General features: G+C 33.1%; 1 protein-coding gene across 3 annotated transcripts in view; it reads right to left on the bottom strand.

The window, feature by feature from the left end:
• Window positions 1-17,187, bottom strand: part of LOC135135532 (G-protein coupled receptor Mth2-like) — a 93,419-nt gene that overhangs the window by 74,758 nt on the left and 1,474 nt on the right. Inside the window, exons 1-2 of one of the 3 annotated variants that reach the window (XM_064064608.1) lie at window positions 6,097-6,183; window positions 4,287-5,078 (exon numbers count right to left, since the gene is read on the bottom strand). The exons of 1 other annotated variant lie outside the window; for it this stretch is intronic. In XM_064064608.1, the coding sequence (XP_063920678.1) occupies window positions 4,287-4,878 (592 nt within the window). In that variant the 5' untranslated portion in view covers window positions 4,879-5,078; window positions 6,097-6,183. Of the gene's footprint in view, window positions 1-4,286; window positions 5,079-6,096; window positions 6,184-10,606; window positions 10,755-17,187 lie in introns of those variants that run through there. One more of the 3 variants, XM_064064609.1, reaches the window with a different exon arrangement.

The raw sequence follows: 17,187 nt of genomic DNA, 5'->3' as shown, positions 1-17,187 counted from the left end.
CGCTCACAACATTATCAGGATCCGCCTGGTTTTCCACGTTACACCTAAAAAGCGGCTACTGGCAAGTTGTTATTCATCCAAAAGATAAGGAAAAGACCGCTTTTTCTGGCGGAAGCGGCTTGTATCATTTTACCGTAATGCCTTTTGAACTATGTAACGCTCCGGCTACTTTTGAAAGACTGATGGAGATGGTATTACGAGAGTTAACATGGAAAACATGTTTGGTTTATTTAGACGACATCATGGTAATGGGAAAAACATTTGAGGAGCACTTGACCGATTTAGAAGAAGTATTTAGCCGAATGAAGGAGGCAAATTTGCAGTTGAATCCGAAGAAGTGTTTCCTCTTCCAAAAAGAAGTAGAATTTCTGGGGCATACTGTTTCGTCAAACGGAATCAAGACTACGGAAACGAAGATCAAGGCGATTTGTGAGAGATAAACACAAAGTCTGGAGTTTCTTGGGATTGTGCACGTACTACAGAAGGTTTGTCGGGTTTACAGACATTGCTGCTCCTCTGCACCGGCTGACGAATTTGAAGTTTCAGTTCAATTGGACTGCTGAATGTGAAGCAGCCTTTAAAAGATTGAAGAACGCACTATGCTCTAGTCCTATTTTGTCCTATGCTTGATCATCGGGAATGTTCATCTTGGACAAGGACGCGAGCAACATCGGAATAGGTGCTGTATTGTCACAGGTGCAGGACAAAGAAGAAAAAGTCATCGAGCACTTCAGCAGCGTACTTTCGAAACCCAAGAAGAACTACTGTGCTACGAGGAACGAGTTGCTGGCGATTGTCAGGGCTGTCGAACATTTCCAGAAGTATCTCTATGAACGCGAATTCCTTATTAGAACCGATCACGCAGCCCTCACATGGCTCCTTCATATGAAGAATCCCAAAGGACAAGTGGCTAGATGGCTTGAACGACTCCAACAGTATCACTTCAAAATTCGACACAGGACTGGTAAGCTCCACAATAATGGGGACTCCTTGTCGAGAAGACCGTGTAAGAATTGCAAACACTGCGACAAGATCGAGCAGTGTGAAACGTCGTTCAACTGTGAGAGGACAGCAGTTGTGGAAGATGAAGAATGGACTACCGCCCAGCTTAGAAAAGACCAAAAGGAGGACATGGATATCGGGCCGTTGCTCAAATTGAAAGAAGATGGGATAGAACGACCAGCTTGGTCGGAGATATCAGACGAGTCACCCTCTTTCAAGGCGTTACGGCCCCGTGGGACTCTCTGCATGTTGAGAATGGATTGCTTAAGCAAGCTTGGGAGAGTCCGGATGGGAAACATACCACCATGCAGTTGGTTGTTCCGGCCATTAGAACCAAGGAAGTACTTCGAGAAATACACAACGGTGGCTCTGATGCTCATTTTGGAATCAACAAGATGCTTGCTAAAGTTAGGGAGAGATTTTACTGGGTTCATTGTCGAGAAGATGTTGAGAGCTGGTGCAAGAGATGTACGACCTGTGCGGCGGTCAAGGGACCGCGGACTAGAGCGAGAGGGCCGATGCAACAATACATCGTCGGTTTGCCTTTCGAAAGAATTGCAGTGGACATAGCAGGTCCTTTCCCGGTGACCGAGGACGGGAATAAGTATATAATGGTCGCCAGCGATTACTTCAGCAAATGGCCCAAAGCTTATGCCATACGAAACCAAGAAGCCACGACAGTTGCAACAACGCTAATTGACAACTGGATCAACAGGTTTGGGGTCCCAATGGAATTCTATTCGGACCAAGGCAGAAACTTCGAGTCAAATCTATTGCAAAGGATTACTGAAGTACTGGGGATACGGAAGACACGGAACGGACTACCCCGTTGCACCCGCAGTCGGAGGGAATATTAGAACGGTTCAATCGTACCATGGAAGAACATATTGCGAAGGTGGTGGCCGAGCAGCAGAAAGACTGGGATCGACCCTTTCCACTGTTCTTACTGGCTTATCGATCAGCTGTCAGCTGTCTGCCTTGTGACATCTTGTTCGGTTCTCCGAGTGAAGAACCAAAGGAGGTCATAGATTACGTCGATGGCTTGAAGGAGAAGCTGCTGAGCGTTCACGAAACGGTGCGCCACAAGATCCGGGTGGCGAATGACAGAATGAAAACACGCTACGACCTTAAGGGTAACTCAGTAGGACCCAGGCAGGGGATTTGGTAGGGCTTTATAATCCCCAAAGAAAGAAAGGTCGTTGCCCGAAATTATCACCAGACTGGGAAGGTCCATATACTGTCGTGACGAGAATCAACTATGTCGTTTACAGAATTCGACGAGGGCCGAAGATGAAAATGAAGATCGTCCATTTAGACCGCCTTATGGAGTACAACAAGGACACCGTCGACGTTTCTGATCGGGACGATCAGAACTAACCAGGGGGCAATGTTACGAAGTAAGTCCACACGCCGCACCGGTACGATGCCTATGGCTCTTCTAGTATGTACACGTTGCTTCTCGTATGTAGTCTGACTCATCGGCCGCGCGGATGCAAGCGGATGTCGCGACGGGGCCAGAACAAGTCTCGAAGCGGCGCTCGAAAAGCCTGAATCGCCGAAATAAGGATTTTAATAGACGCCACTTTCGGGAATGATCCATTCATAATTCAGTCAAGACTCGAATGAGCGAATGCATTTAAGTTGCGAAGTTATCGCTGTCATAGTTAGTAGTGTAATTCGAGTTAAAAAAACAAATTGTTGAGATTTTACCTACGCCCGATTAATTAGTATTCGTCCGACAAAAGTAAAAATATACACGTAATGTAGTGTATGGATTTGCCTTGAAATTTTACCATGGACTTTCAGATTTTCAGGAAAAAAATTAAAATTGTATAAAACGTTTTACTCGTATGAGAGGAATGTTCAACAACCGCTTTCAGCGGTCGAGGGTGCAATTTCCTCATGGGTATTTTTTTTTCATACATTATGACTACTTTTTATTTCTAAAAAACTGGAATTGTTTTATTGGATTTCAGGGGCGAAAAAAGTTCTGTCTAACAACATGAAATTTTCTATTATGAAACAATGTAATTGTTATATTTGAATTGTTTGTACCTACAAATTTATTTTCATAACTAATAATCGTTGAAAAAAGTCAAAATGATACCTACTGTTGATCAGTATAATAAAGACTGAACTATCAGTTAGGTATAAATGCATCAAAAACTGTCAACATAACACTGTTTTCTTAGTTGACTAATCTGCACAAAAACGGATATTTTCGTGTTATTACTCTATAAGTCTATACCTATCGTACGGTCAGCAATATCAAAAATAACTTTATATGCGTGAGAGTACCATATTATGACAAAAAAAGTCCTGAAGTCGTCTATGAGTTTAATTTTTAAAGTAATGATATGCTGCCGTAGCAGATATTTGACAGTTTATTTGAAAGTTGTCAGATCGTAATTGCCAAACTAAATAAGGAACGCATTGCCAACATCATTATTTTAAAAATAAATTTCTTAGTGGTTGTTAATAATAAAATTCGATAGTAATAATAATAATTGATCTTTTGTAGAAAGATTGACTCCCAGAACTGTCAACGTTTGATACCGTTGTTGTGGAGTATTATCTACACGGCTATATCAGTAACGATAAAGTTATACAGGGTTTCATAAATGATTCATACATTCAAGTGCGCACTGATTTCTTTCGCCTCTTACGGAGTGCGTTAATATAATGGCAACGAAAGTTCAAATGTCATAATTATTCTGACAGGTGACATAGTAACCGTGATAATTAAAACTTTTAAAATTTCTATCATTACATTCATTACTAATACGTGGTAAAACTGCAGCATTAATAAATTTCACAAATCACTAGAATCAGATTTTGTTTCTCGATCGAAGTGATAAATTATCACTACGACAAATGTCATTGCGTAACTTTTAAATGCAAAAGTTTGCATTTATTCTTTGCATATAAGCTTATTAAATGCTCAAAAGTGTACAATTACCTTAATTTTAAGAACTTATAACTCAGAATTACGATTTTGAACTTCTATTTTGACATAAATTTCGAGGTTATGTCTTCAAAATTCATCACTTCACTCAGAGCTATCGAGAAAATATCACTCCATCAAGACTTGATTTCGTGACAGAATTGAGAAATGTGACAGAAATGTAGCATCAACCAATCAGCAAACGAGATTTTATCGCTATCGAGTTTTTTTCGATCGAGAAACAAAATCGCACCCCAGATACGAAACATTTATGATAGTAGTTTTTCTTCTGAATTTGAACTGCTTACAAACAATTGTAGATATAAACATAAGAACTTACCATAAAGATCTACAACTTGTGCAGCGGTATCTTCTTCTTCAATTTCGTCGGAGTCAATACATACTAATGCAGACGTCATTCTACGCATCTCAAACATGTCATCTTCAAAAGTTTCAACACAAAAATGTTCTGGGTTGCGCATTTTATGTTTCAAGAAATTAGGTAAATATATAGAGCCATTTTCTTGTATATAAAATGAATCGGTATCACTGTGGTGTGGCCGTAACAATGTTCTGTAAAAATCACAGTCCATGTTATGGATTAAATGATGCTTTACCGGGGAATTAATCACAACAGTCCCACTATGTATTTTATAATTCAAAGTAGTGTGCTCTGGAGTGCATGTATGATTTACCATAATTTCAGTCGGACCGCAGCATTTTCTTATACAATTCTTTATATTACAGATGCAACCGTAGATAGTTCCATTTTCGGCAAAATAGTTGTTTTCATTAAACGTTACATCGTCTTTTACTATCAGACTGCCATATCGGTTTCCTGTTGTAATGTTTAAAGCTAACACCTTCGGGCATGGTGGTTTTAGAGAGTTCACAGTAGAAAACAATAGCACAAAAAAAATCAGTAGAAACATGTTTTGTAGTATCGCAGGATAAAGGTACACTGACCAAGTTTTGTTAAACAATTTGTTCCCGTATCTCTACCACACCACAGGAAGGGTTGTCTCCTGTTTCTTGCTCTTACGTTATTCACTGAAGTCTTCTAAAGGCGACGAAAATTTCTATCTTGGGGAATTTATTAACGCGGGTTGCCTTTTGAACTTTTGGTCGAATACTAAATTAAAGAAATATATATAATTATATACAACTCTGTATGTTTCTCGTCGATGTGTATCCTATTTAGAAGCATTTTCTGCGTGAATTTCTCTTTCATTGTTAACAGAATAAAAATTATTAAAAATACAAACTTTGTGGTTTATTCTTATGGTTTTTGTAACGTAATTATTCGATCATTATTTAATACACAATATTGAAAGAGCAGGGAACACATGTGTAAATATTATTGTAAAAAAAATTTGAAAAAGGAAATTATACCTTCCTAAAACGTTTCCTTCTGAGATAGTGTAATCTAAATTAGCCCGAGGTTTCTGAGTTGTATCACATCTATAAACTGACCTTACTATCAGTCAACAAAACACAAATCCTAATCCGTTTTCAATCACACCTTTGTAATGTAATTAAGAATTGACAAATTGCGTATTATGTTAAGATGTTTTAAAATTTATTTTCATTTTATTTTGTTTTAATTATCTACAGAAAAATATGTATTATATACAAAATGTTTTCAATAATGCCATTTAGGTGTGATATTTTAACTAATGGTTAGTTTAAATATAGTGTACTACTATCAAAAAATTCATTGCAGCATCACTTCTTCCATTAGTTTATTTAGTGCGCATTGACTTTAGATTTTGACTGATTGACTGACTTTTAAGGAAAAAATCGTATATTTCCATTTTAGTAAACAAGAAGTTTCCTGTACCTGCTCTAAAATTTGGAATTTTGCACATAGGAGATGTTACTTACTAGGCTACCGGCAGTGCTGTAAAACCGATTCGGATCGTAAATAAAAATTCTGAACATTTTTTAAAGCATCAAATAAGACAGGATTAAGTTATTCAGACCGTGATAGATTAGATTAAGAAACATATATAAACCCTTTAACGACTATATAAATAATAAAATCTTCTGAGAAGTACAACTGAAAATAAAGCTTCTAAAAGTTTGGATGCACATCTTTAACAATACATAATACCTCTGGTTTAGCTTAAATTATCAAATAAAATTATTACCAGTTACTAAAAGTAGAAATAGTCACGAACAGGTAGATGCATTCCTTGTTTTCTTGTTTTCATCACCGATGATAAAATCAAATACTCTCACTATAAGGAAAACCGGTCACACGTTCTTTATACCTTAACGGGTTTTCTATGATATCGTTTAAACTTTCTGCGAAACTATTATTTATATTTACTAATACAAATACACGTTATTTGAATAAATATCGGGGCGGGCTGTTGGAAGCTTTCGGCTTCGAGTAAATATTGTAGGTACTATCGACGTTAAAATATCTTTCGATCAATTTATATCTAAAAATAATTATATAAAAGCAAATATAATGCCGTATGTTCACTCTTTTAGATTGTTAACTACATTTTGAATCGTTTTTAATGAATGATAGTAATTATTCTACGGGCAACCACTTCATTTTGAAAAAGTTTTTTTTTTATACCTATGTAGTTCGAAGGGGTATAATCGTAGATATACATGTAAAGTAGGCAAAACTTTTGGCCTTATAGGCTGAACCGACCCATCAGCGATCGACGGCTAATCCGGACCTAAACACTCAAAATCCGTGTCCTCAATTCGGTCTCCAAGGACAGAATTTGCAGGCGAGCTCAGTCTGACAACGCCAATTTAAGTTTCAACTAAATTCTCCCTATAAAATACTTTTAACTTGAAACTTAAAGTAATTTCTGTGGCCCAAGATTCTCAACTGGATTGAGATCTGGAGATTTTGCTGGTCAATTTAATCGTATACTTTCTAAACGGTCGTCAAATCAGCCTTGCACAATTTCAGACATTTTCGCAGGACAAATAATTTTCACACATTTTAACAAAATTTTGAGGACGCCCAAGACATTCCGTGCATACATTTTTGTGGTGAAATGACATAATCAACCTATTTCAATGCCTCTATTTTTTAGTAATAAAACTTACTTACACTTCACATCGTTTACACTGGTGAAATTTAAATATAGTTATAAGTTATAAGTAAATTTCGCTGATGAATAAGTAATAACTGAATTCCAGATGAAAATTCCATCACTGAAACCCCCACCAGCAGCGCAAAAATCTTTGTGAATTTAGGCTTGCTTATTTCAGGTGGTATCAGAATGGACATTATTATATATTCATACCAGAATAATAATAAAATATTTTACTATCAGCAGTGCCAAGTTTCAAGTTAAAACTAAATCATAATAAATATTTGGTTGAAATATAAATTTACCTACTTGTACTTTAGATTGAGCCTACCTGCAAATTCTACCCTTGGAGGCCGAATTGATAGCTAAATATTTTGTGTCATAGTACATCTATCTGGCTTCGATAGTTTCAAAGGTTTTCTATTTAATAAAAACCACGAACAGACGCACGCACGAAAGTGGAAATTGTGAACTGTCTCAAGAAAATTAAACAGTTACTCAGATGGTGATGTAAAACCAAATATTTTTGACTAAATCCAGATCTGTTAATTTTGTTATCTAGTTACTGATAAGCAAATTTTATAAGTCGAAATAAAACATCTGACAGAATTTATAATCTCTGTTAACACGTCTAAGTTTCTCTGCATCAATCACTGTTATATTCGTTCCCTTAAAAAGTAATTTTCGTTTTTGTACTTGAGTAAATTCAAATATTCATACAATTTGAAATGCTGCACACAGTAATAAACTTGACGTTTCTCTGTATGTACATTTTTTTAAGATTCAGTGTACTAAAAGTTATTAAATTATACTCCAGTGGTGTAACGTCACGATAACTTAATATTAAAAAAATTATAATTCACTCGATTAGACCAATATAAATATAAAAATAGTGAGAATTGTAAAACTGCGTCACTTTTATTTAACAACGATACTCATTACTTCATTAGATGCTACTAATGAGAATGACCGATGAAAACTTTTGAGCGTAGAAGAAATTTGGATGTCGGGTTCGACTTCCACATTCGGAGAAAACAAAATGAGAAATACAGAGTTTATACCTCAAACATTTTGCAGAATATGTATGTAATTATATTATATTGTTCAGAAATTATTAGGAAAGTATTAATACTCTCTCTAACTCCACAAGGGTGTAGTCATTAATAGATAGCTTATTAAATTGTAACTTTTCATTTAACATCTGTAGGTATGCAGAAATATGTATACAGCGTACTCACAAACTTTGAAATCGACTAGTTAAAAAATAGGTGATGAAATTTAGAAAAAGACACTTGAACTGATCGTTTGAACTATAAAAGCCGTTGTAAAAATCGTACTAAGATTAACAACCCTGAGTTTTAAATTGTAAATTACTTTCGTTACTTTTGTTACTTTTGTTATACATATATACCATATGATCCAAAATAGTTTTCATAAAGGGAGACCGTAATTAATATACTCAAGCTTATTCTATTTCTTTTTAATACAGTAATAAGTGTCTACATTAGTTCTGTATTTATCATGCCCTACGTGCGTTGATCACACCCTCCATTTATCAGAAAACTTTTGGATCATACTGTATAATTATGACTTTTTTTATCTCCTACATAGTAAAATTTTACATAATCATGTCTTCAAACAAGTCAAAACAGAATTTTCCGTTTGATAATGAGCTTCTTTGATATATAAACTGAACCATCTTCTTGCATCTAAAGTGAATTGCATTGCTTTTTTAAAGACAGCTTAATTAACACACCAATGATAATAATTCCTTTTTTTTTTAATTCATTGCATCAAATATTATGTATATCAATCCGCTGCTTGAAATTTCAGGCTGAGTCTGAAACAATTTATCATAAAAAATGTGTATTTTAGACCTTTTAAAAAATTTTAAGTTGTTCGCTTTGTAACACGCTGATGATAAAAAACTACAATTTTGACCTTGTGCACATCCTGACGACGTAAATAATCCGGTAGTATCTGTTATCGAGCAAAAATGTTTTGTTGAGTTTATCTTTAACACTAACGAACGTAAATAAATAACTTTCGTATCCACTCCAGTTCCAACTGAAAATACCTTTGTGTCTACAATATAATATTTAATATAATGTTTGGGTTAAACATTGGAATGTAAAAATAAATTGAAATTATTATTAATTGTAATATGTAGGACCTAACTTAATGGTAATATCGTGCATACCTACATGTTTCCAGAATTGTAAATTGAATTCTAGAAAATTAGCTGAGTCGCTTCTGAGCAAATTTGTTCCGCAAAAATAATTGTACTGATAGACGGCAACCTAACATTATGACAGCTCAGACATTGGAATTTATGTCTACGCAGAGCTATTGGGAAGTTCTTAATCTTAACCCAAAGTGGATAACGGACTTCGGAAACGATTAATTGTTATGTAAGTTCTTTTATTAATTACTTTTTGAATTTATGAGAAATTTGTTATGTATGAGATAAGTTACCCAGTTTGAATGTGTAGATTATTTATTATCAAATATTAACAAGTCATTCATTAAAAATAAGTGAGTAAAAAAATGGTTCTATTTTAAGTACCACACAAAGTACAAAATATACTCGTATTCATTTATTAAATTTCCGTTTATTTAGGTATGGGCGATTAATGTGTATGATTAAATTTGCATACATTTTATTATCATGGATGAGTTTTTTTTTGTCAAATTTGTTTAAGAATCCTGGATAATAACCGGCCATTTATATATACAAAATAGAAAGAAACTGCTAGTTAGTAAAAGTTCTGAGCAAAAAACTTGAATCTGTCTCAGAAATAACAAAAAAAATCCGTATAAGACTTTCTACAAAATGGGATATTTTCAAATTAATTATAATACCTTTTAAACGTATAATTTATTATATTTATATAATTTTTCTGAATCAATTTCCAATATTTTACTAAAAAATCACGATATAAAACTTCATAGTTATATTCACAACTAACGTATTGAAAGTATTAACAAAACAAGAAAAAACATATTTTTCACGTTTAAGAATGAATTGCAAAGAATTTTAATAAAGAAATCATTATGTCACCGTGTATATTTCGTGTTTTTCTTATAAACACTCAAAATTTAATACTAAAAAAGAATCTCAACTGCGTGTTATTAGCAGTTGTAGAAACTTTTAAAAAATAAAATTATAACGTTTTTATATAAAAATTTATGTAACTATAAGCAAAGAATATTTTCATATTCTAAAAATTATTTTTATTATTAATTCAGTTTATAACCAAGGTTTCGACGTTTCGCCCATTTTGGATTCTGTTTGTTATACAGGGCTCTCATTAACGATCTGTACATCCAAGTGAGTACTGATTTGTTCCGCCTCGTTCGGAATGTGTAACTATAATGACAAGGAAAGTTCAAATGTCATCATTATTCGGACAGATGACACATGAATCATGTTAAATAAAACTTTGAAAATGTCTACCATTACTAAGAATTAGCAAATCTGTAGCCCTTGTAAATTTTACATGTCACTAGATGAACGAAACAGTTATGACAGCCCTGTAGATATTCTTCTGAATTTGCACTGCTTTCAAACAAATAAATAAACACAAAAACTTACCACCCAGAGAGACAGCTTTTGCAACGGTATCTTCGTTCTCACCTTCCTCATCGAGAAAACATACTAGAGCAGACGTCATTTTAAACTTAGCATTTTCAAAATTTTCGACGCAAAAATGTTCCGGGGTGCGCATTTGTCGTTTCAAGAAATTAGGTAAATATATAGAACCATTTTCTTGTATATAAAATGAATCGATATTACTGTAGTGTGGCAGTAACAATGTTTTGTAATTATCGCAGTCCATGTTATGGATAAAATGATGCTTTTCTGACGAATTAATCCCAACAGTTCCACTATGCATTTTATAAATCAAGGTAGTGTCATCTGATGGGGTGCATATTTTATTTACCATAATTTCATTCGGGCCGCAGCATTTTCTTATACAGTTCTTCTTTATATTACAGATGCAACCGTAGATAGTTCCATTTTCGGTAAAATAGTTGTTTTCAGTAAACGTTAGATCGTCTTTTACTATCACACTGCCATTTCGGTTTCCTGTTGTAATATCTAAAGCTAACACCTTCGGGCATGGTGTTTTTAGAGAGTTCGCAGAGGAAAACAATAACACAAAAAATTGCAGAAGAAGCATGTTTTCTAGTATCGCAAGATATACTGTAACTAAATTAAGCAGTTTGTTCCCATATCGCTACCAGACCACAGGAAGGACTGTATCTTTCTTTTACGATTCACTGACGTCTTTTAACGCGAAGACAACTTCTTTCTCGCGAAATTTATTATAGTCGTTGCTTTTGGCAATTTTGGGTCTAATAAAGTCTTAACTTTATTCAAAGAGATTGATAAAACTTGATCTAAAGCTTGTCTTAGCTTTAAATCTATATCAATTAGGTCAAATGTTAAGTTTTAACCGACTCATTAATACATAATATACTGATACAATACGGATTGAAATTGTTTTGCGAAATTTGGTAATATTGCAGTCAACTATAATTACACACTCGAAGGAACATCCCCTTGATTCCACTAGTCTCAAAAAATATGTATTAGGGGAATCACTAAACGGTGTATGGGAATGCGCGATTAATAACGACTGATAACTGAATTCGACAAAAATAACGTCGTGATTTTTTACGAAATGTTCAACCAAAGACTATTGTGTTGAAGCAGCTTTATTTTCTCTTTTGGAGTACGCAGTAAAAAAGCGAAAACTTTTACTTTTAATTTTACCATACTTATCTGTACATTTTAAACTTTGATAATACATATTTTCAAAAAGGTGTCAAAAAACACATTTTAGCGAAATAAATGTAGGATATTTTGGCGCACGAAAATGAAGGATTACAAATCGATTAAAACAACTAAAATTGTTTCGGGAACGAGCTGGACGAAATTTTTTTCCAACAGTAAAAAGTGTATTTAGTGATCATAATGAAAAACATATACATATCTAAGTTGCATCTGTGCAACGAAAATTGAACTGTTAGTTCAACACGTCATATCTACATAATAATAATTGTTAGTACTGTAACTTTTATCTTCAGGGTAATTTTTAGAATTCACATTTCACGTCGCAAATTAATTATGTAGCATGACGTCATGCGTAACATTAACAAACACATTTTTGTTTCATTTTTATGTAAAAAGTTCAAACTTTAGTTAACTGCTCCTTTATTTCCCGCCATCTCAAATCCGCATCTCATTCAACAAGAACTAGACATTATGTACTGTAAAAACAGTGTAAATATTTGGAACTAGTTACTTAAAAAAAAACTTGAGACATGAAACTAAAAGACTTTATGATTGGGTCGTATAGTGTAGCAATATATATATTTTTTTTATTCTAAAATAAGGAAATTGCAACGGTATTTGCACTTTTTATACTAAACAGTGGCATAAGTTTAAAATTATTGCGTGTTTAAAGGTGGTGGGAAAACCTATTAGCTTCATATCGGGAAGTAAATATTTATTCATTCAAATTAGCTGCGCATTTTGCAGTTGGTGTTGATAACCATTTCGGCAATTACTTCAAAATGGCCGACAATCTCGGGTCCTTTATTTGCATTTTTTTTTATTTAATCAAGGGAGTGACTAGATGTAAAATAAAACAGTTAGTCGAATGTTATTAGCCGCAACTTCCCTGTCCTTGAAGTACAATCAAACAAATCCATTATATAGATAACACTAATCAGAGTCACTGTGTAAGCAGAAAAATAGTGGCCTATGAAGGGATTGAACCCTCGACCTTCGCGTTATTACCCCGACGCTCTAACCATCTGAGCTACTCAGTTGTCATTCAGCGTTCCTGTTGTATTACTATAAAATTTTCTTATACAAGGACGTACAGGAGCTGACATCATCAAATTGTTAGTGGGGACGATCGGATAAATTTTGATTAGAGTTTTATCATAAACACTATATTCCTAAAATGCATATCAAATTTAACAACAATCAGTCCGGTAGTTTTGGAAATTATCTGTTTAATAAAAAACGACATACCTACGATAGAGGCGAGGAACAGAAAACCAATTTTTTCGTACTTTGGTGTCGTAAAACACATTAAAGTAGTCATGATTCAGAATTCATAGGATTCTTTAATGAAATTTCATAGTTTGTTTTAAGAAAAACAAACAAAAAAAAAAACTGGTTAAGAAACCAGAGTACAAAACAACTTAAACAAGTAGATACACCTGAGAAAAATGCAATTATTTGACCTGCCCTTAGAATGTAAGTAGGCGTAAAGTTACATAGATTTTCTTTTTACTTCTGAGCCTAAGCTAATAATCGAGTCCATCGGGCAATTCCCTATTTTTACGTTTTCTCGACGTTGCATGATCCATATAGTATGGCAAAAGGGGTCTTCCATTTCCCTCTGTCTGTCGTCTGTCTATGTGTTTGTCGTTTGTCGTCTGCCTGTGTTGATTTTTATTTGACAGATAATCTTCGAAACTACTAGATTGAATGTTGCCAAATTTTTGTACCTTAGGAACATCGTGTAGATGGTAAAACGCTAACTAAAGTTTTTCTAATCATTCCCACCAGCAATGGAATGAGGTCGTCTCCAAAATTTACAGTTGTAAATTAATGTTATTTAAGTAACATACTCCTAGACTTGTGGTTTATGAATCTGTGTTGACTTTTGACCCTGGACGTTCAGATGAAAAAAATCAAAATTAACATTTTACAAAAATGCACAATCGAATGCTCTGAAATCTTAAATGTTTTAAGATTATTGTATGCATGGTAAATCGTCAATCAAAATTTATCCGTTTCCCACAAAATTAATGACGTTATTTCAAAATTATGCCGAATAAGTCTTAATCTTATCTAAAATAGCAAAATATTATGATTCGTGCTTTACTAATGCATTAGAATTACTTATACAGAGTGACTCGAAATATTAATGAAGTAGGCAATCTATTTTATTGAACATTTAATTATTGAAATCAAAAATGGTTCACCCCACTGCTGTTATTGGTATTACACTGCACTTGTTCAAATTGACATATGTGTCCTTGATAAAATGTTGATGACGTCATCACAAACTTTCTGGTATGGAAAAACTCATTTGAAAGATATGCGTAGCATGCTTCTTTGTCTGCACTTTAGCAGTCCACACTTAACTTGTAGAGGTTATCATAAAAAAATAAAGTTCGCAGTTTTTTTAATATTTAAATTCACTCGAAGTTTTTAGTATTTAAGTATTCGAACTCGTGGAGACATATCCAATGTATTTACGTTTTGGAATCTTTTAGTGGCCGTATGAAATTATTGATAGTAGAACTTTTCCCATTTTTTTGCAAGATTATGTTGTGTTAGTGCAAGCAAGTTGAAAACTTTAGTACTTCTGTTTTTAATTTATCAGCAAATTTGGAGGATAAAGGAATTAAAATACAAAACAAAGGTCAATCTTTGACTGTGGTAAGAACTTCGTAGAATCCCAAAACTTCTTTTATCGGTTTATTAGAATCTTTTGAAAATCTGATGTTGAAAGCTTCATAAGTGTCAACAATAAAACTGACTAGAAACGTGTTACTTCTACTAGATTTATTAAAAATTAATAATTTCTAATTCGACAGACAAATTAATTTGGTTAAGGTATACTTTTAGACGTTATCTGTTGTGATGCAACAACCTTTTCAACAGTGATCTCATGTGTTATTTTTAAAGAATAATATCTTGTTTTTGCATTTGTAAAGACGTCATTTGATAGTGTCATCTCTAATATTTCTTCGGATGTTTATACTAGTAGAGTTTGAGAAATTGTTTAAACTAAAAACATGATTATTTGCTAATAACTTAGTTTCTTAATTGCGGCAAATGCATTGTAATTATACCGTTTTTGCAAGGTTGTTAAGAAGCCAAATAACAAAAGTTTTGACTAAAATTGGTGCTAAAATTCTAGTGAAGTACAGAATAACAGTGTTGTATTTTGTATTTCCAAAATTTATGGGAAAATGGAGTGAGCTGTTTTTGATTTAATTAATTAAATAAATCACATTCATTAAATTTTTTGAGCCACCTGTTTAAACAAATGTAAAAAATATGAATGCAGTGTAAAAAATAAATCATAAGTAAAAAATCATCATATTTTGCACATTTTGGGTAGAATTTATTCGGCAAAATTTTGAGATGACGTTATCAATTTTTGGAGGGAATAAATGGACAGATTTTGATTAACAATTTACTATGTTTACAATAACTTTAAAACGTCTGCAAGATTTCCAAGTATTCAGTTTTGCAATTCTTGATTTATTGAATAAAATAAATTGAGTGATTCACTAATTTTTTTGAGTCACCCTGTATGAGCAAATCTAAAAAATGAGGTTCTTAATTTGATCAATAAAAAATTGATCGAATGCTATAGGTATAATCCGAAAACTCTAGCTATTTAAAAAAATTATAAAATTTAACTCAGGTAATAGCAATCTGACGCTCAGGTGTTTTTGTTTATACATCGAAGAAACGTCACGTAGAAGTTAGTTTGATTTCAATGAGTTCGGCTTCTCAAAACAGGACTATAATTATTAATGGGTCGTAATTAAGTGTGCATTATTTTTAATACTTTGTGCATTAAATTTTATACTATGCGCAATAACAGTTGTGCATTAAATTTACTATGTTGCGCCATAAGTTTTTGCATTTTGTGCATTATATTAAGTGCAAATTGGAATAATAAAATTATTGTTTTGGGAAATGATTTTCTGTACTGCGTGCATTATTGAAACTGTATAGAAAATAACAAACAAAAATAGACCTGCTGTATTAAAATGTATTTTATGAATGCATACAAAATTAACGAAAACATAAGATATTCATAGCAAAAAAGTAGCTAAGCAAATTAAAAGTTTTGAAAAAATTAGCAAAGAAACTTAAAATCAACATTCTTTCATCAAAAAACTCAATTACTAAACATTATTAATTTATTGAATAATAATTAATGTTTTTTTGGCTTTAGAAGGGCGGATTCCTCCCCTGCCGAACTGGCGCGAAATGAAGCACATGACACGTCTTTTAAAGAGTGGGAGTGTAATGCCCACTTTACTGTGAACTAATGCACATTTTAGTAATTTACGGAACATTTGAAATGCTCGTTTATTTTTTCTCAAATACAAATTGATTTATTAAAGAAACAGTTATTTTAACGAATGAGCAAATTTAATTAAATAATTCAAAATTGCATTATTTATTGCGCAAATAGAAAAAATAATCTACCATTATTTTATTTATTGCCCTTTCAGTTTTACAAATGCTGAAATAGTTTCTTCTGTGTTGAAATGTTTTTAATAATGCTGTGACTTATTTCACATTTCATTAAAACTAGTGCGCATTTAAATTGTTCTCATTATTAATTAAACCACAATCGAACGAAATGTTCTGAATATTATAATTCTTATTTTATCATTATTATATAAACACTGTCACTCACAAACACAAACACATCAAATAAAGTGGTAACAGTTCTGTAACCAGCACGACCCGCAAGTACGACTGATATATTTTTGTTGTGCTGTTTTTCCAAGTCACCAAGTCGTCACCTGAGAACTGATTTGCCGAACAGACTAGGCCGCGTCCTAGGGAACTTCGCCTCTACTGTTTGGTGCAAATTTGCCGCATGTCGTGCTTGGCAATGACTAATAATGTGAAATAAATAAAAAAAAGAGTGGGTCGACCCAGGGACGCACGGTTGGAGTTTTAACTCTGCGTTGTTAATTTATATGAATTAAACACGTATACGCGGCGAAGTCATTAAATTTATCTTAAAAAATAATAAAAACCAAAAATATGTTGCATTTGTATTTTTTGACAAAATGATGATTAATGATGATGACTGGACTGACTGGGTTAATTAAAGTAAATATGCATGTATTGTCGATTGCTGTATATTATAAAATATACTTTTTTTATTTATTTTTCATATAGAAATATCATAATTAATTAAATTATAATACTATTGTATAAAAAAATTCAAGTACAATGTGTAGTTTACCCACTAAAGTAACAAGTAAATCTTTACATATGCTAGAGCAGTATTTATTTCACATTATTAGTCATTGCCATATTAGGTACTTGTTCTGCGCATGTAGTTGATTAAGATTTCTTTCCAAACCTAACGCTGAAAACCA

This window comes from Zophobas morio, unplaced genomic scaffold (assembly GCF_036711695.1).
Source record: "Zophobas morio isolate AGI-343-1 ecotype UQ-CSIRO unplaced genomic scaffold, CSIRO_AGI_Zmor_V1 ptg000024l, whole genome shotgun sequence".
Classification (NCBI taxonomy): Eukaryota; Metazoa; Arthropoda; class Insecta; order Coleoptera; family Tenebrionidae; genus Zophobas; species Zophobas morio.
This window is presented reverse-complemented; position numbering and strand designations above follow the sequence as displayed.